General features: G+C 40.2%; 1 protein-coding gene across 3 annotated transcripts in view; it reads right to left on the bottom strand.

The window, feature by feature from the left end:
- Window positions 1-11,969: 11,969 nt before the first annotated feature.
- oca2 (oculocutaneous albinism II) overlaps window positions 11,970-19,952 on the bottom strand; it is a 74,786-nt gene continuing 66,803 nt past the window's right edge. For all 3 annotated transcript variants that reach the window (XM_082523004.1, XM_082523005.1, XM_082523006.1), the window contains one exon: window positions 11,970-12,798. In XM_082523004.1, coding sequence (XP_082379130.1) covers window positions 12,711-12,798 — 88 coding nt within the window. In that variant the 3' untranslated portion in view covers window positions 11,970-12,710. The remainder of the gene's footprint in view (window positions 12,799-19,952) is intronic.

The following is a 19,952-nucleotide window of genomic DNA, read 5'->3' as shown; positions in this document are numbered from 1 at the left end:
AGAAGTATCTTCCGCACACTGGAGAGGGGATCCAAACTGTTTAGCTTGAATGGTGTCTGTTGTGAGGCCTCCTGAGTGAAAGTGTGTAGGTTTGGGCTCCGACCGAGCGATTCACCAGGTGAATGTGTCTGATTATTTCTTCCTGTGTGGGTAAATGTGCAAATCAGTGAAAGCGGCTGCTTTAACATTCAATGGAAAGAATGCACACAGTGTCTTGACCCTCTGTGGCAGTTGACTGCAAGCCGTGTTCAATCACTGCACGTAGCGGTCGCCTAAGAATCCTTAACATGCAATGGCTTCTGCAAGCAAAGATTTGACATTTTTTGTCTAACCTTATCAAATATACAGTGTGTATACAGTGTGACACACTTTAAAGGCCATGGCGGTGGTTTTATTAAGTGCTGCTACTGTCAGCTGTTCCTGTGTGACAAACCACATGGGTCACCATATTCCACATTTTGATGGGGATTTCTGTGGTTCCAGCTGGAAACTACTAGTCAAATGTGTAAACCACTAAGTTATGAGGCCACCAAATTACCAATCCTATATATATGTACATTATTCCTCACCATTCCTCATTCAGATCAACATCCATCGCCGTGTTGCGGGGGGAGCAGCCTGAATAGGGGAGTCCAGACCTCCTTCTCCCTAGCCTACTCCTTCAGCTTATCCGAGTGAACACATAGGTGTTCTCTCCAGTGTGTCCTCTTGAGCCTCCTCCCAGAAGGACATCCCCAGAAAACCTAACCAGGAAGGAATCCAGGAAGCATCCTAGTCAGATGCCCAAGCCACCTCAACTGCCTCCTTTCAAATTCGACAGGTAATGGCTGAACTCATCACGCTATCTCTAACTGAGATCCCAGCCAACCTTTGAAGGAAGGTCACTTCCGCTGCTAGTATTCGCAGTCTCTTTCTCTTAGTCTCTAGCCAGAGCTCATCAATATAGGAGAAGATAGGGAAGTAGGTTGATTGTTGAATTGTTGTAATGTTGCATGTTAGATCTAGTTTTTCTCCAAAGGGAATTTGTGCCTTCCGCTAGAATTTTTCCACAACCTCTGATTTGTCAAACAAATGTGTCATATCAAAATGTCATCCTACTTCTCTGCTAATGTTTTTGGTTTACTGGGATCTGGTCATCCTACAGCAGGAGGCTCCATACGTCCTTCATACCCGGTCTCTGGTGTTATTCAGTAGTCTTTCATTGTTAAAAATGAGGATGAATGGCAGTCACAAGCAGCCAAACAAAGCTGCACTGTTTTCCGTCATTTCACTAATTAGCTAATTATTTTAGCAAACAGTGAGGTGCGGACGACTTTTCATGGAAATAATCAATAACACTAAAAGTGTTATTCAGCCTCATTAAAACATGCTTTGTAATGAGCCTCCTGTACAACAGCAATTTGCTGTTTTCAGACCATTTCAGAATGAAATTCACAAACTGCATCTGCTTTGTCAATAATATTGAAAGCCTTTTTCACAGCAAAACTGCAAGATGTTACCCACCCACCACAACACAAAGCTGCACACAGCATGGGATTATTGTCATAGTAATCATCTTGTTTACTTGTAAAAAAAAAAAGAAGAAGAAGAAACAAGTAAAAAAGAAAAAAAAACCACCCATAGCTATAAAACATAAATGGATAAATGTTTTGGATGAGAACTAAAAACAGAGCTCAAATACCAGTTAATGCACACTTTAAACCATTCTGTTTTGTTTCCTCCTGCAGTTTCTCTTGCCATTGAAAATCATACTAAGGTTTAAGCAGCATGTTTCACTTTCTACAGAAATAACAGTTTGAATAGTTACTTAAATATTACTTAACTGTATAGTTTCACCAAGTTTTCATGTCAGCTTTAATGTCCACAGTTGTCATGCTGCTCCAGTCTGCCTTGCTAAATGTTGGTCCCAGGCAAAGCAGGTTTATGATGTAACTCACACCTGTGACGATCAATGAACCTAGATCCCTACTGCTGTCTCTGAAAGACGACTTATAATCTGATTTAGCACCATGTTGTTTGGTTAGTCACCCTTGACCAGACTGAACAACACCAGTAAAGCTGAAGTTAATTTACAAATACATCAGACATTCATGAAGCACAGCTGACAACAGGTCATTTTTGAAACTGTTGTTCACCCATGAAGCAAAGTACTGAATAGATGTTAAAAAATGTAAATGTTGTGTATCAGTTACTAACGATACAACCAAATCGAATGCCAAAAGTATGAAATCAGTTTCATACTTCATACTTTCATAATAAAATAAATGCATCTTTTTAACTCATATATTTTAGCCAACACATTTACTGAGTTTTCATAGTAAAGAAATATTACTTTAGGTATTGTGTGGCTTTCAGTGGCTAACTTAAATATAGACAGCAGCAGAATAAAAGTCATACAATAGCTGTGTCCAAATTCAGAGGCCGCATCCTCCTGAGGCTGCATTTGTAGGCAGATTATGTCACAGCGATGCGACAAAGGCTGTCCAAATTCGTAGACTCCGACAAATGCAGCCGACAAATGCGCCCTCCTTCTCCCCAGATTTCAACGATGGGCCGGGTGTATCTTTTGTGGCCCCACCTATCCCAGAATTCATAGCACGGACAAGCTAAGTTTTAATAGTTTTAATATTACTCTTTCTGGGTCACAAAAGAAACTTTTAAGATATTTTCAGGCGAGGATGTAGCCGTGTAAACTTCAAATATCTGCTCGATTTATCAAGATATCACATATTTGCAAAAGTGCTCCGACGTTTTCGGAGACGTCTGTTACCCACCAGCTTCATAGGTGACCGGGAGGTCGAGGCTCACTAGAGGCGGCGAGAACAGTGAACTCATCATTTTCAAACCCCCCGCGGTCTTTCGCTACTCAGGTTAAACATGACATATAAGTCACTTAGATAACTTAAAAATGTTATTGGTTGGCTTTTTTCAGTGTTTTATTTTGAGTAAATCAGTTTGGGTGAGATTACAGCTGAATAAACGTCAAACAGAAAACTGGTTAAACAGAAGTGTGAGATGGTCGAGAATTTACGCCATTGTCCTGTTATATTTTAGTTAGCAAGGAGCAGACAGCTGAGCTTATTAAACTCCACCGAGACAGCTGGTGATGCAAATCTGAAGACTAGACTGTCCAGTTTCACAGCAGATCACTTCCGGTTTTCTCAGTCTTTCTCAGCCCACGTAGACCACGAAGGCCGGGTTCTCCGAAGGATGCGGCCTCTGAATTTGGACACAGCTAATATGCTGACACAATAGCAAAAGCTAGCTTTCACAGCAACGGCGTTTGACTGAAAAAAAAAAAAAAAAGATGAGTAAGAGTCACACGTGTCACTAAATTTGTAGACTTTTGTAGATGGTGATTACCAAACAAAAATTAAAGCCGAAATAAAGTTATGTTATGAGATATAAGAAAAAGAAGTGCACAACTCATAAAGGAATCAATTTCTCATCCACCACATGTGAAGGGAGCCATAAAGATCCATATGTGCACGCTGAAAAACATTCTGCACATAGAATGAACTGAAGCGCTACAAAGAGTATTGAAAGCACATGCTAGAGCCCTTACAGCAGCATCATGAATCATTGTGCAGCTTGTTCATAACACAATGCATTATTGAAAGCTAATAATAGCTTAAAGTACACCTTTATCCACGCACTGCATTTATTATTTGTCATTCTTTCAAATGGGACAGGTTTTTCACACAAATGACAGCTAAAAACTCCTCATCGTCAGTAAATGTTAATCTAACAAAATCACACATGAAAGTACATACATAGCACACCGTGCAGGTTTACTACCCATATTAATTAAAAGGAAAGCCCTTCTATGAGGTCAGTCATGGGCGATCAAAGAGGGAAGTGTTTAATTTGGTCTATATCGTATTACTTTGTCTTGTAAGAGGGGATCAGGGTTTTTTAAAATAGCCTTTAACGTGAATCCTCTTAAGCTCCCTCACTCCACTCTTAATTACAGAGGGCAGAGCATGTTTAATCCCTTCTTGATGAGGAGGAGCATTAGCTGTGGATAGAGGAGACTTTTTTAGAAATCAAATGAATTTCCCCATTGAATCCGTTTAATTAATTAGTTCATACCGGCAGAGAAACGATAGTATCACAAGTAACCCAAATACAGCAAGATCAGCAAACAGGCAGCAAACAAGATATGAGCAAATGTTATATTCATAAATAGAGATCTTCCCACCAAAATAATAAAATAAAAGTAAACTTATTGTGTGTTTATTGTGCATTTTTCTTATGAAACATTTGTGAATATCTTTGTCACAAAGTAGTACATTTAAACTTAAACTGATGAGCATAGTCATTTCAAGAATGCAGTCTGGTGATGAGAAGTTACAGTAGTCCAACTGTGAATGAGAAATAATTTTGTAGTGGTTTTGAGTATTTTAAAATGGCTGTGATTAGGTTGGGTTAACTGAAGGCAGCTGTATAATCACACACGTTACTTCTGTGCAGATATGTTATATACCCCAGACTCGAGATGATTAGGAATAAAAATGTTCAGTGAACAGTTTGCTTCTATTGTGTGATCGTATTTATAAGATGCAGAATATCTGTTTCTCTATTTTCTGTCTCTCTGGGCAAGCTAGGGTCTACATGTACCATATGCTACAGCCTAAGGGCAGAGTTGTAGTTCAGGGCATTGGGTTTGAGAGGACAACTGCTGTTGCCTGCTAAAGTTGTCAGCATGTGGAGTGTAGCTCATTTGTGGCATAGCTGCCATTTCCCTTGGACTGTATGTGTTTTTATCCCTTTTATGTGATGAATATTGTAGCTGGACTTGTTTCCCATTTCTCTCCATGATTTGATTCATTATAATTTAGCATTTTTACTGGTTGTCATCTTTTGCCCATGCCTGAGAGAGTTGGTCAGACCTAGATCTGTGTGGGAGATGAAGACTCCTCGTTGTTTACGTGAACACACTGGAATTAATCAGATAACTACACGCATGTTTCCTTTAATAATGGTGTTCTGGCCTCTGTAGTAAAATGTTGTGAGCATCATGAGTGGAGTGCTCATTATGCTCACAATAATGAGCATAATGAGCACTGAGTTCTAGCAGGACAAGAACAGAGATGAATTCACAAGATACTTTGTAACCTTCACTGGTGCTTGTTTCTCTAGTATGATGAGCTCTAACTCCTGACTGAAACTCTTCAAATAAACAAAAGAAAGGTATTCAGAGGAATCATTCACCCTGGACTGGGGATGAACTAATAAGACACTACTTTAGAGTACAGAAAAAAAGATATGGAAATTCAGCTTGGAAAATTGTGGTGAAATAACTCAAAAAGAAAAACGTATCCTGTGTTAAGGAAAGATTTTTTATTTATTTATTTTTAAACATGTTTACGAGCTTAATTGGAGTGACAAATTGTTTTGTGTATTAGTTGAAGTTCTGATAAAACTGGTATGACACTCAGGCTTGAGACACAAATGATCTGATAGACGACCAAATAAAGAATATAATTATATACACACAAGATGGGCAACAACAGACAGCTAAATCAAATCTCTTAAGAGGACATGGGAAGTAAAACTAAAAGTAAGACACAAATGACTATCAAAACACGTCAGAGAGTAAAACAAAAAATGCATAATGGAGAGTAAGACTTGCCAACAAGATACAAGATGATAATTAAGAACTTTGAAGACAAGAGAAACAAAGACTAACCAGACGCTACTATTAAAAATAAATAGTGCTGTCAGCATTAATCTCGTTAAAATGACATTAAGGCCATAACCGCATTAACGCGGCAAAACTCTGTTAGCGAGTTAACGCGGATCGCCCCGTGCAATGGGCTGCACGATGCTAACGCTTTAAAGAGCTAACCACGCTAACACGTTGACACTGTGCACAGGGCAATCTGCATTAACTCGCTAACAGAGATTTGCCACGTTAATGCGATTATGGTGTTAACGTCATTCTGACAGCACTAAAATACATAATTTTTTTTTAAAAACTACAAAATAATAAGTTCAACATCAACACTCAGATTGTAATTGTAACTGAAAATGCTAAATACTAAAGAATTTAAAGTTCACGAAACACAAAACTTTGAGTTTCAAAACCAGGGCCATTGCATGCTGGTACCCTTTGGTACGCTGGTGCCTAAATAACTACATTTCTGTTAGATGACAGCAAAGCTAGCTAATATTAGCTTTCCAATATTTAGGCTGTAATGACTTCTTTTATCATTTTGCTGCATCCTGCTGTGTGAGCAAACATTACTGATGTGAAAACTAATAGAATTAGTTGTTATCTAATCCCATCATTTCTAGATCCACGAATTGAAAATGTCACGCTTGGTTAATGTGAATCCTTTCATTTTTATAACATAAGCTGTATTTGACTTTAACAGCCTACTTCTCTTTTTGTATGCGTGCGTTTTCTTTTTGTTTTTTACATTTACAAATCTCACTTGTACATAATCAAATAAGTGTGTGATTTCTACATTTAATATCTGGTGCGGTAATTGTGCTTTTAAATTGTTTTTGTTGTTGTTGTTGGGGTTTTTTCCACAGTGGAAAAATTGATTTGTCATAAAAAGAAAAATCCTTTCCGCAGAGACTGGGAAAACTGTTCCACCAGGGCTCCACTCATAATATTCATATTACTGTACTGCAGTGGGTGGAAAAAAATGAATTTATTTGCATTTCTTTTTGCCAGCTACATGAAAACATGTCTAAAATCTGTGCTATACTTGACTGGTCTCCCAGCGAGACATCCCAGTGAGCGCAGTGAGACTGTGGAAGTGACAAATCAACTGTGCACACAATGCAGCAATTTTGATTCTATGCCTGTGCTTCAAGAGTTAAAATGTCGAGTGCAAAAAATATTGTCGGGGCTTCAGTGAGCCTCTCTCTTTGGTCTTTAGACTTTGAGTAAAGTGTGACAGGAAGTAAATCCATCTCTGCTTGTGATGTGATCAACAGTAAATAATGTGCAGGAAGCCGAGGGAGACGCACAAAGTATATTTAACATGCTGATCACTGGGATCCATCAATCATCCAGCACAAAAACGAGAATAATCTCTGGATGGCTGGAAATGTTTGCAGAGTCAGGCCAGTATAGCGTGTGCACTAGTATCCATTGTTTACTGCAGCTGGTACAACCTGCTTTGTCGTCTCCATGAGCAAACTGTGTATTCTACCAGTGTGGCACAAGCAGCACACGTCATAGTGAAGAACCTGTCCAACCAGCGAGCTGGCACTGTTGTGCTGTAGATCTCTGGTGCATCTATTAATATATATTGCTTGCTTGATTGAAATTCAAGTCCCCGCTCACCCACATAGGGCTTTTGAGATACTCGGCTTATCTGTCTTCTCCTCAGGTTGATGTTGGGTGGAGCAATTACGGGGATTAAGCAAGGTCATAAAGTTTGTGCAAGACTGATAAAGGCTTAATAAGTGCATCAAAACTGAGAGTATTGAAAGAAATGTGAACAGACACACCCTCCAGTCAGAAAGGCAAAAGAAATGGGGCAAAATAAGTGAAAACACCTGTTTGGGTGGAGTTTGGAGCAACATGAGTAAAGAATCACCTGTGTGACATTAAGGGAATTAAAAATAGGTTTGTACTGCAAGTCAGTACAAAGCACATTAGGACCACTTTAGCTAAAAAACAAAACAAAAACAACAAAATTGTTATCCTCTCTGCAAGGACAGTAGGAGGATCTGAAGTTTGAGTCAGCGTTAGAAGACTCATTTTATTGTTCTATAAGCATTAATATGTAATCATAATAGAGCATCTACTTTAGACATTAAATATTTAAACATTTTTAACATAATTTAATGAATTACTGGAATTAAAAAGAGTGAATGTTGTCTCCAGGAAGTTTAACTGGTTTAGAGTGGCAAGGTAGAGTGGGTTGTGTTCAAGTTAAAGAACACGGGTGCAGATTTCCAGTTAAGGTTGATTTATTCAGCTGTGGTTATCAGCAGCTTTATCACAGCCACACATGGTATATGGGTGGCACGTTTAAGGAGTGTCAGTGTTGACATGGTGATTTCAAAAATGTAGGACATATCAAACTTCTACAAAGAAAAGTCTATAAATGGATGAAACATACCACTATACACAAGTGATTGTGTGTTTTAATGATAGAGTTGTACCATTGATAAGACTGTTAACCCACACAGTTTACCTTTCAGGCAGCTTTTTTCCCACCTTCAGATATGTCAGACTTTTTTCATGTACCAGCTCTTTTCCAGTTTTATTGGCCAAAATATTTAAAGTGCACACTTTTAAAACTGCTGCTCTTTTTATTGTACTACTTTGCTTCTTTGTCTGCAGCTGCTGCACTGCTCTCAGTGTGTATTAATGTATAATCTGTTTAGATTGGTTCCCCCATGGTAGCTGTAGTTTATAGCTGTGTCCCAAAACGTAGGCTGCATCCTTCGGAGGCTGCATTTGAAGGCAATCACAGCCAGGCCACGAAGGCTGTCCCAATTCGTCGACTCTTTCAAATGTGGCCGACAAATGCGTCCTTCATTTCCCCGAATTTGAAGGATGGGTCGGGTGTGTCCTTCATGGCCCACCATATCCCAGAATTCATAGCATGGCCCAGCCAATTCCAGTTTCCAACAATGGTGGCCGCTACTAAGTTTTAATATTACTCTTATTAATCTTTCTGGGTCACAAAATAAACTTTTAACATATATTTTAACGTAAAAATGTAATTGTTTGGCTTTTTTCAGTGTTTTATTTGCTCCGGAGTAAATTGGTTTGGCTGAGATCAAAGTTATTAGATTATTAGATTAGATTAAATAAAACTTTATTAATCCATCGGGTGGGTTCCTCCGGGATTTTCACACAGCTGAATAAACGTCAAACAGAAAACTGATTAAACAGAAGTGTGAGACAGTCGAGTATTTACGCCAGTGTCCTGTTATATTTTAGATAACAAGGAGCAGACGGCCGAGTTTATTTAACTCCACCGAGACAGCAGTGACGCAAATCTGAAAGCTAGACTGTCACATTTCACAGTCTCGCACTTCCAGTTTTCTTGGTCTTCGAAGGACCCGGGCCACGTAGACCATGAAGGCCGGGTCCTCCGAAGGATGCGGACTACGTCCTTTTCTTGCATTCATCAATGCTGGGTTAGTGAAAGATGGCAGCAGCTTCCACTCTTCTCTTAACTCCTCCATTAGCTTGTTAGCTTAGCATAGTTCATCTCATGTTTCGCATTTGTCAGCAAAGCATTTCTCAGTGTCACTCTGACAGAGTATGTCTGCTTTAAACCTGAGTAATGCATAGCTAAAAAAAAAAAAAAAGTATTTCACAATGGGTTGGAAAGACACAGACAATCCCAAGAAAAAGAAGGTATGAAAAGGTGAACAGGGCTGATATTTTCATGAGTATCACAAACTGCTACAGTTTTGTTATCAGAATGTTATCTGTTCAGTCCATTAACATATGGGAAGCCCAGGAGAACCAGATGAATATTTTATTTTATCTGGTACACGCAGGCAGGCTGCCTGACTCAGCCTGCTCAGCTGGAGAAAGGCCCAAAAGTGCAGAACTCTGTGGAAACCTCCTGAAACATGGCAGACATTTCTCAGCGTATGCATCAGTGAGCAGCTCTGATAGGAAGTCATCCTGATCTTTGAATGTCATCTCCAGGTCTCCTTAACGCAGCCATGCTCTGTCTAATCAAAGGAGCTTTTACATCTGAATGTTGTTCAGGCAAAACAGGAAGGATCATGGTTGTGCGTCACTTCTGAGCGTTTAAAGGTGAGCACATCACATCCAGGGAGGAAAACTAAGAGAGCAAAGGCCATGAATTCTCACAGTAGTTGTCTGATAACAATAGTTTAAAAATTGTCCGTTTATTGTAATACTCTCTTTGGATTTCTGGAAAATATTATTGGGGTCAGTGACCACAATAAATATGCTTCAACTGTCATTGAGAATGACCAAACTGAACACCAGATAAGTGGCTCACAGAAGAGCTGGATTAGCTCCAGCTCTAACAAAATGTCAGCAGTTATGCAAAACAGCAAAGCAAACAACAGAAAAAGTGTCTCCGTGTCAGCCAGGATGCAAGCCTCTGCAGCTGTGTCAGCCTAATTGGACAAATGTTGTCAGAGACCTCAGTCATTAAAAGAAAACTTAAATGTTTGTCGGTGCTGAAGAAAAATCTTTGTTTTGTGTATGACCTATGAAGCTTAATTCTGTAATAAAACAGTCAAAAAGTCCAAACTGGACTAAGAAACAGAGATTATAAACACCCAGAGGGCTTATTGCAAAATGAGAAATGGATAAGTAAAAAGCACATGTGAAATTAAACTAGTAACACTGATGAGATCAGAAGGGAAAAAAGCAGGAAGTAAAACAAAAACAAGATGCGTGAGGAAACTAACTTTCAGAGTAAAACAGGACGTAACCTTGTAACAGCGTTTGCCAGAAGTGTGAGATGAAGACCTAATGCCAACATGAAGACAGAGATGGGGGAACACAGAAGACATGAGAGGAAAGCACTAAAAACTCAGTAGACATGACAGGGTGCAAAATTCAACCAAAAACAAGAGCTTGCTGGCTCAGAGATCCCCCTTTGGGATTTTGGATGTTTTGCAGTATCGATCACCTGAGGGAAGGTGTGAGTGCAGGTTGAAGTGCCTGGGAAGGGATACCAAGAGTCACCTCCACAAGGGACAAATTAGATGAATGAGGGATCACTTTTACAAATTTTTTTTCATCATCTGGCAACCACAACTCTCTGTTTAAAGGAAAAAAAATCAGGGTGATCCACTGAGTAAATAGTGAAGTATTTCAGATCCTGGTAGATCTGCTGGCAGACGGGCTGTCATTGTCATCCCATGCTAAAAACACTCTTGACAGCGTGTGACTGTGTGTGTCAGAGAAAGAGAGGTTTTAAAGTTTAGTGGAGATGAAAAAAGCAGGTTGAGCCTCCAGCTATAGATGACTCTAAATCCTGAAACACATTAAATACATTAATGTATAATGATAGAGCTCTCTGAGGTCTTTAATTAACTACCCGTGATCCTGAGCACAGTTCGACAGGGGCAACAAAGTGGATGCTACATATTTCCAGTGACTCTAACCAGCTGAGGTGTCCCCCACTTCACGTTCCCCTGGGAGTAAAAAGTGTTAATATGGAACAGCAGTCCTACAGGAACTGCATGCTGTACATCGATCTGTGCTGCTGGAGTTTTGCTGGCCTGGAGCCTGACTCATTAAAGGAAAAACAAGAGTCAGTTTTACTCTCTCACTGCTGGTAAACGGTGAAAGTAGAGCTGTGAATGTAGCTCGAGAGAGTCAGTCTAACTGAAGAGCCAGAAAGCATTTCCCACACAGAAACAAGAAACGCAGTTTGTTTTCTACTGTACCAAAACCCTTCCTCTTCTTCATTCAGCTGCTTCTTTTCAGGTGTCGCCACATCTGCACATCTGAGCATCTGCTTCTATCTCACCCTATCCCTAGCATCCTCCTCTGTCACACCAATCATCTGCATGTTCTCTTAACTACATCCACGAATCTTCACCCTCTCCTCTTTGTGTTCAGCAAACAGTAGCAGTTTGCGGTGGCACCCTGATCAACTAACGATTGATTAGGGAATCACATTCTTCATGAGCTGCACGTTTGACTTGGCAAAGATTCTGTCCCGGATCCCATTTATCTGGGCTTGGGACCGACACTAGGAGTACACTGGCTTGTGCAGGTTTTGGGCTTATCCAAGGAACTTCAGGGTTTACTCTGCTAAGTAGGTGGTTCACTTACCAGACTATATCGCCATAGTACCTTTTGGAGCTGGTTAGGTTCCAGATTAGGGATCAACAGTCAATCCTCTGGAAAATAGCATCACCATTCCTGGAAGGTCTTTTGACCTCTGGCTGCAGAATAGACGAGTCTAAAGTTTTTCAATAGTGTCTAAAGTCTGTGTTTCCCTGATGAGCATCTGTAATAAATATAAATTCTTACACGCAAATTTATTCCTCGATTTATTTTTTCGTTCTCCTTTTGGCTGTTCAGGATGTTGGGCTGTACAACGCATACAGAAAAACAGATAAAGTAAGAAGATGCTGTTCAGTGCATTGAGAGCATTTACATGATGAATATGATTGCTGAAATAAATCAGTGAGTTTACATGTACACAATCCACTAGGTGGTATACAATGCTTCGACCACAGTCTACAACTGCTTTCTTGTCTCATCGGTTCTTTGCAGTTAAATTGATGCTGCCTTTGACACAAACCATTAGAAAATCCCTTTCACTGGATCTTGTTGTAAATATAAACAGAAGTTTGGTAAACCACTGGTGTAATGTTCGTGATTGGTTTTCTAAACAGGCCACTTTTTTCTTTTTTTGTTTCTTTTTTGTCTGTTTCCAAAAGAACGGACAGTCTGACATCAGCGAGCACACCTTCAAATGCTTACACTAGTTATTTTACCCTGTGAAGCCATAGCACCATGTACACCATAATGGACTGGTGACATTTTTGTTTCAGAAATTTCTTGCATTTTGGTCAAAGCTCAGATAAATCTGGTCCCTGATGGTCTACACTTTACTCAAAGACACCACTTTTCCGTGCTTTGAAAAATATGGCTGCAATGCTTCATATAATGCCGGTAAACTGAGCAGTCAGGTTACACATCACGTTACAGTGAACTCAGACTCTTGGAGGAGTGGTCACACAGTTTCTTTGGATTTCTGTGCAGCAGGTACAGTTCACATGTTCCATCCCAGTCCGATGTGCGTGGCCAGCAGGTAGCACATGCCGATCATGCATGTCATTATCATCATGGGGAATCCCAGCCTGTACAAAACAAGAGAAGAGCAAGTTAGTTGCAATGATCAGCACTTCAGTCAGGATTATTGGAATAAAAAGATTTACGGGCTGCAGTAACCTGCATGTGGGGGCCTGTCTCTGATCAGGGCATATACAGAAAGTCAGAAACAGCAATAAAGGAGGAGCAGGGGGACAGGTGGGTTGTCAAGTGGCTTGCAGATGTGCCCTAGATTAGCCATTTGAATTAACAGGATAGTATGAATTGTCCTGGACTAGATCTATGCTTCACTTGTTTTCTTTTGTTGAGATAAATATAGTTAGCCACTCAGAAAAGTCACAGAGCTCAACCTCCACCAATATGACCATTTTAAGGAAAATTATTTGGAGTCTCACCAAATGCTCCCTCTGTCCACCAACTCTTGTGTAATTTGTCTCTTGCCTTGGAGAAGGAGCTGGTTGGCAGTGTTTTTGTAGTTGTTGTCATCATCTTAAAATGTATTCATTGTTCCCATCAGTGTGTGTCTTCTATTATTTTGCTATTGTTGCATGATTCAATGGAAGCTGTTAGTTTAGCAGGAACGTAAGCTCCAGTACACACAGAAAAAGAAGTCAAGAAATGTTGTTTACTACTTTTATTATTTTCTACTATATACCTTTCACTCTTACTGAAGCAAACAGCAATTTGCTTCAATAAGTGTAAAGCATCGTGTAATGTCACATGAAGTCATAGCTTCCATTTATATTATCCTGGTTTATTCTCTCAAATTTCTCCTTTAAAAAAATATATTACCAAAAATGGCATTAAAAAAATCCTGGCACTAAAGCTAGGTTTGAAAAAGTAATAAAAGACCTTTATCTTACAGGGATTTTTCTTCTCTTTATTATCACCTCTCTTTGTGAGAGACATATTTTGACCTTTGGCAGCCACAGACAGTCCAACTCCTCATATAAAGAAAACCAAATTATTGCAAAATCCAGTCTTATTGATGTGTGACACTTTGCTGAGCTCCACAACTTACTCTGTCTTCACTCAGCCTGCAGCACAGGGAGGTCAGAGCTGCACAGCCGCTCAGAGCCGTTAAAAATTCAGCGTCTTGATCAAGGACACATCAGCCTGCAGGTGAAGGCTTGTCTTCCTGCACGCTAAAGCTAGCAGATGCTCCGAGACATGCACATTGCGTACAACGGAACAATCTAAAAAGTCCTCGGCTGCATGCACACATCTAATTAGTCCAAAGTTGTTTATTGAAACAGAAATGGCTTCACATGGTGACATTTTTAAAGGCCAGCTTTCTTCTGAATGTAATGACTGAAATGTAGTCCCCTGGATGAAGCATTGGTGGTGACTGCTGCCATGTATGTTTCTGCTTCTCACCCCTGAATTAGTCTCCTTAATTAAAATGTGTCCTTAGATGACTCCTGAACTGCAGATGGCTCGTGTTTGGATGTCTACCATGTCCTATATGGACACATGGCAGCTCCGAGGGCCAGAGATCTGTTCATCCTCACTCTGTGCCACGGATCACTTTGGAGGACAAAAACTGCATGTATATTATGCGTGCCAGCCATCAGTCTTCATCAAAGCAGAAAAGGACTAATTAAGACTAAAAAATAAGAGAACATATCATTAAAATATCATTGAGAGCAGATGTTGCTCTCACTCTGACAGCCTAAAGAGAAAAAGTTTGGGCCAAATCAGCCTGGAAAAAAAACATAAACATACAGCTGCTATATTATCTGTGTTAATCTTTATATTAGGATTAAAGACAAAATGATGACAGTTCATTCAAATGCAATTATTATGACGATAAACATTATATTTGGCTTACGTGTGGTTTTATGTGTATAAAGCACACAGATGCTTATATGAAATGGCAAGGTTAACCGTGCAAGTCTGATTGTCAGTGAGACAAAAGGTTACCTGTCTCTTTGCTGTGTGTATTTTCAGTTAACCTGGACATGACCTCTTCTTAGAGGATCTCAAGGAACTGAGATGACCATTTGGGTTCAGAATGAGTATCTGATGATCACTGCAGCTGCCCACAACTTTGTTTTCTTTTTCATTTTCTTATGTTTAGCTGCCTTTACGGGTCACTACGGTAGTCATATATGGTTGTCTGCTGAAGGCCAAGGCTTTTAAAGTTCTCATCAGAGAATTATCTTCCTCTGATGATGCAACTCAGAGAGGTGACACTGACCTTCAGCAGCTCATCAACCAGTTTGCCCATGCCTGCAGTGAGTCTGGGCTGGCTATCAGCATCAAGAAAACCAACAAAATGACTGATTATTTTAGCTGTTTGGGTTCTGTCGTCGCCAGCAGCAGCCTATAGTATCATTTACTAGGCAAAAAGACAAACAAGAGAGTGTGGGAGATCAAAAGAATCACCTAGAACCATTTCACCTTCACTGCCTACAGCAAATAGTCGCTAACATAACTGTGCTTAAACAAGCCAGCTCTCAGAGCATGCTTCTCCACCTCCTGTCAGTGTCGATCGGAGCCTATCTCGATCGACACGAACATCAGGTGTGTGTGCGCGCGTGTGCGCATGTGAGTCAATGCAATATAAATATTTGCCAGTTCATCTACTGATTGAAATGAGACAGCTACCATCTATTTCCTGTTCTGTTCAAAAGCGTCTGGATGCATTTCTCTCTACCGAGATGGGTTTTGTTTTTATCCTAAAAGGGTACATTTTGTCAATTTAAGCTTTTTTTTTTGTTTCTTTGTTTTATATGTCCTCTTATAAATACAATATGGGGTTATGAGATTTGTAAATCATTGTGTTCTGTTTTTACCTGTTTTATACAGTGTCTCTACTTCGTAGGATCTGGGTTTATATGTGTAAGTGCCTGTGTGAAAACTGCAGTCAGTGTACCATGTCTGCTGCTCAAACTAAATTATGAGGTTTCCAGTGAATATGCTTGCAGAAATGGCAAATAAGTACTTGGACTGAAGAATATTAAGACTTTATAGGCACTTCAGCACTTTCATGATTTTAAGACATTCTGCATTTTAAGTGTAACAAAAAAACAGTTTCAAAGTTTCTCAACTGAGTCATAATGGTCATTGTCATTTTTGAGTGATTATCATTATTTACGCATCAGTAGCAAAAGTGGGGGAACTGTGAAGAAAAGATGAAAATAATATAAGATTTACTAAAAAGATTTTAGATAATATATATTAAGTTTAGAATTTATAATTTTCTTTTTTCTGATAATAAGTAAATAAGTAAAAGATCTACAGAAGAAAGCATCTTCTGTAGTACTGGTATCACATCTCTAAACTTTCAGTATGGTGAATGTCTTTTCTCTAGAAGGTGTAAGCATTTTGCAGTAGTAACATTCTTAGTTTCCTAACCAAACATTCTTCATTTTCATGCACCTGAAAGGAACTGTCTTTTTCTTTTCTTGTCTACCATCGCCAGACACTGCTAGTTACTGTGGTGACCTAATCAGATGAAAAGCACCACCTTCAAGACACTGAAAACTCTGACTTCAGGCTCAACATATTTCAATAACCTATTAGTCTGTTTTCCTGTTGGCCCCCCAGCTCACCAGTGGTCCCTTCCAAGATTTAGATCACCATGTGGCGCTCTCAATCTTGGGGTTGAACTGCAGCTGCAGCTGCCAGAGTAGAGCCAGAGCCAAAGAAAATAGTTCCTTTTCAGTGCTCCATAGAATGCCTTTCACCTTATTTTCCATATATTAATAAAGAGTTTCCTAAGTCCAGTCCTTTCTCATCAATTTAGGTTTTTGCACATGACAGTTTGCAATCAAGCCGTGGTAGATCTGCTGCATGAAATTCTGTCCTGATTAAACAAAGGCAAAAGCAGCCGATGATCTGTGTTGAATTTGTTGATTAAAATGGAAGCTCTCACAGGTTTTATTAGCAAGCCAAATACACAAAACGTTTAGTGTAGCTGTCAATATGCACCCCGACAGCTACTGGAAATAATATTGTGCAAAAAGATGCAAAGTGGTTAATGCTACCTATTTTGTGCAGAGGTCAGCATCCTCATATGTTGATGAACCACAGAGAAGGCATGGAATAGAACAGGTCTGTCAGTGCTCTGAAGCACCTCCAGACTGGACAGTAACGCAGCATTCAGCTGCACAGATGTAGGGCCATTTGGTGTTTATATTGATTTGTAATGTGAGAATTCAGTTCTTTGACTACACTGCTCGGTTTCTGTTAATACCACATGCTTTTCATTTAAACTACACTATAATCACATATTGCTTGTGGGAAAAATGAGCCTGTCTGGCTGTTATCGCTGTCAGACAGCCTGAGGTCACCTCTGCATGAGTGAATCCCTTTCTACGGAGCAATACCTATTTCCCGATCACAAGCACATCATGAGGGGACACGGGGCACATGAAAAAGACACCACAATATACCACAGAGAGGAGCAGGGTTCACCTTGTCTAAAAATCCCCATCAAACCTTGTGATCTCACACAATGACTTAACTGCATATGATGGGAGCTCTTTGAAAGTCCTGATGCAATCTCAAAGACTCTTTAGATAAACCAATGGGCCGCGCTTCTCTGACTGTGGAGGCTGTAGGACAGAGAGAGCAGCGCTGCTCCCCTGTGATAATGGTTGACCTGTTCTATTCAATGAGCACAAAAAGCACACTGGTGCAGTGTTTAAGCTGTGAAGCGGTACACAAAAAAACCTCCAAAAATATGTATGAGCGTGATTGCAGTGTTTATTAGAAATAAAGCTAAAACACCTGCCTCTGTAGTGCAGAGGCAGCTTTTCTGTATAGATTTCCTGCAGGTGACTGTACATGAGCAACATGTGGTCCAAAAGAACAAGACACTCTGAAGCACCTTACATTGTCTAATGTCATTTGTTTTTGTGTCTCAAAACTGTAGCAATTTGCTACATTGATAGGCATTTACAAGTACATTTTGCAGTGGGTCTATTCTAGAGTGCTTGTAATGCCACGGGTGCATTACAAGCACCCGTGGCAGTTTCTATTCAACCGACCAACATACAGAGCTGTTACTTTAGTGATGCACTTTAGGTTAATGGTTTGTGGCGAGGTGGATGATAAGGGCCTTGAGGCACGAAGGAAGCAACAGGGACCATGCTAACTGCTGAGCTATTCGAGGCTACTCATTTTCCTTTGTGATGGCTTATCAAAAAGGCATTTGTGCCCCCGTGGGCTCATCTGGCCCCTGAATTCATCCTCCTGATACAGCACTAGTCAATCCCAGCTGCCCAGACTTCGCTCCCCCTTGCCTGTCTCTCTGAACAGCAGTGACCCTTGCCACAGACATCCAATTACAGACAGTGCTTCAGCCAAGAGCAATGCTCCTGTCCAATAACTGTAAACACAGCTAGAGCGGGAGAGAAGTAGAGCTGACGGGTTGCAACTGTTCCCCTCCATTTCAATGAAATCCTTTGCAGACAGACGTCCCAGAGTCTTTTTAGTGCACTAAGAAATTTGTCAACGAGCTTTAACCAACTCTGACACATTTTCCACCAATTACTTCACTGGCTTTAGCGGCGTGTCAGAGCCAACTGAGCAGGTAACGAAGGCTGAAAAAGTAATGGTGGAATTTTCTTAATGCCAAAGGTCACCTGAAGTTGTTCTTTTTCTTCTCAGCCACAGTCTCATTAGCTGTAAATAGGAATATCAATGAAGCAACCTGCTACAGATCAGATTACAATATTAAAACGTAGTAGTAACATAGTAACATATCCTGTAGCTTAGGTATGTGGGAAGTACAATACTTCTGCAAGTCTTTAGAATAAATTACAACTCACTGAAAACAACAAATTGAGCATAGCGTTAGTTGAGTTAGGCCACAAAGTCACAATCCTGGCTGATCAGCTGAGCTGATTAGGGTGTGCCTTTCAGAGTGATGCTGTGCACAGTGTAGACTTAAGGACCCAAAATGCTGAACGCAGGAGGATTCCAACAGAAAGCTGATAGTAAAATCCACAAGGTAACAAAAAGTCCAAATACAAGAGAAAATAGACAGTGTAGACAGCAAGGCAAATACGAGGAGCCAGAGAATTTAAACAAAAGGTGAACAGGACAGCACAGAAGAAAACACACACACACACACACACACACACACACACACACACACACACACACACAGGAACATAACAGTACAAAGAGGAAGTCTATTTATGGCCCTTGGTCTATTGATTGGAATGAGGGAAAATGGGCGAAAGAATTACAACGAGGTGAAGACACACAGGATAATCACTCAAGGGGAAGCAAAACCACACAGGGAATTGAAGAAAACTTTCACAGTAAAACAAGAGACCGGTACATGAAAACTAACTTCTAACAAAATATCAGACCAGGGAACACACTAAAACAGAGGAAGACAATGGGAAATGTAGGAGCCATTCTTGGGTTAATACCTTATGTGGTCACTAGAGGTCACCTTTTTCTGTTTTGATTATGTAATGTAAAGGTATTTAAGGTAGACGCACGTAATCGGCGTCAGGTGTGTCATTGAGAAGGCAAACAGTTTGTGACGTTGCGCTGTTATGCTAAGTCGATACAGAATAAAGACCAAAAAGGACAAGATACATACTGCTGGAGTTATTGGACTGTGAACTTAATTCATGCATACCAGTGACATCGCGTCACCCCCGTTAACGACCACCTCAGTGGCTTCAAGCGTAGGCTTAGCCTCTACAGGAAACATCTGAGAACTAAAAGCTAGAACATTTGGTTGGTCCCTGTGGACCTATCCCTGACTCCTCCGGTCCACATCCTTTGGGCATTTAATGGTGTGAGAATGTGTGTGTGTGAATACTAGAAAGTACTGAGTAGAAGGCATTAATAAGTTCCAATCAATTTAGCATTTTCCTTAAAATCAAGCCAGGATTACACAACTTAAACAACTGCAGCATCTGCAAACCTCTTAGCAACCCATCTCTTCCTCAGCTCCTCCTTTTTATATCACAGAATTTTATCGCTGTTATATGATGAAGCCCAGTCTGTTCTGTCTGGGGGTGCTTGGTCCTGCTCTCCTCGTCTCCAGATTTTCACATGGAAGGACTGGGAATGGGAACATCAATGTTCTTTAGACTACAAACTGAAATGTCACCTTCACGGCGGCGCTTCAGAAAATGTTAGGTGGTAAGTATAGATAGAATATCAGTATAAATGTTGTCTGTGATTGATATGATGAAAGCACTGTCAC

This window comes from Aulonocara stuartgranti (genome assembly GCF_965226115.1).
Source record: "Aulonocara stuartgranti genome assembly, chromosome: 23".
Classification (NCBI taxonomy): Eukaryota; Metazoa; Chordata; class Actinopteri; order Cichliformes; family Cichlidae; genus Aulonocara; species Aulonocara stuartgranti.
This window is presented reverse-complemented; position numbering and strand designations above follow the sequence as displayed.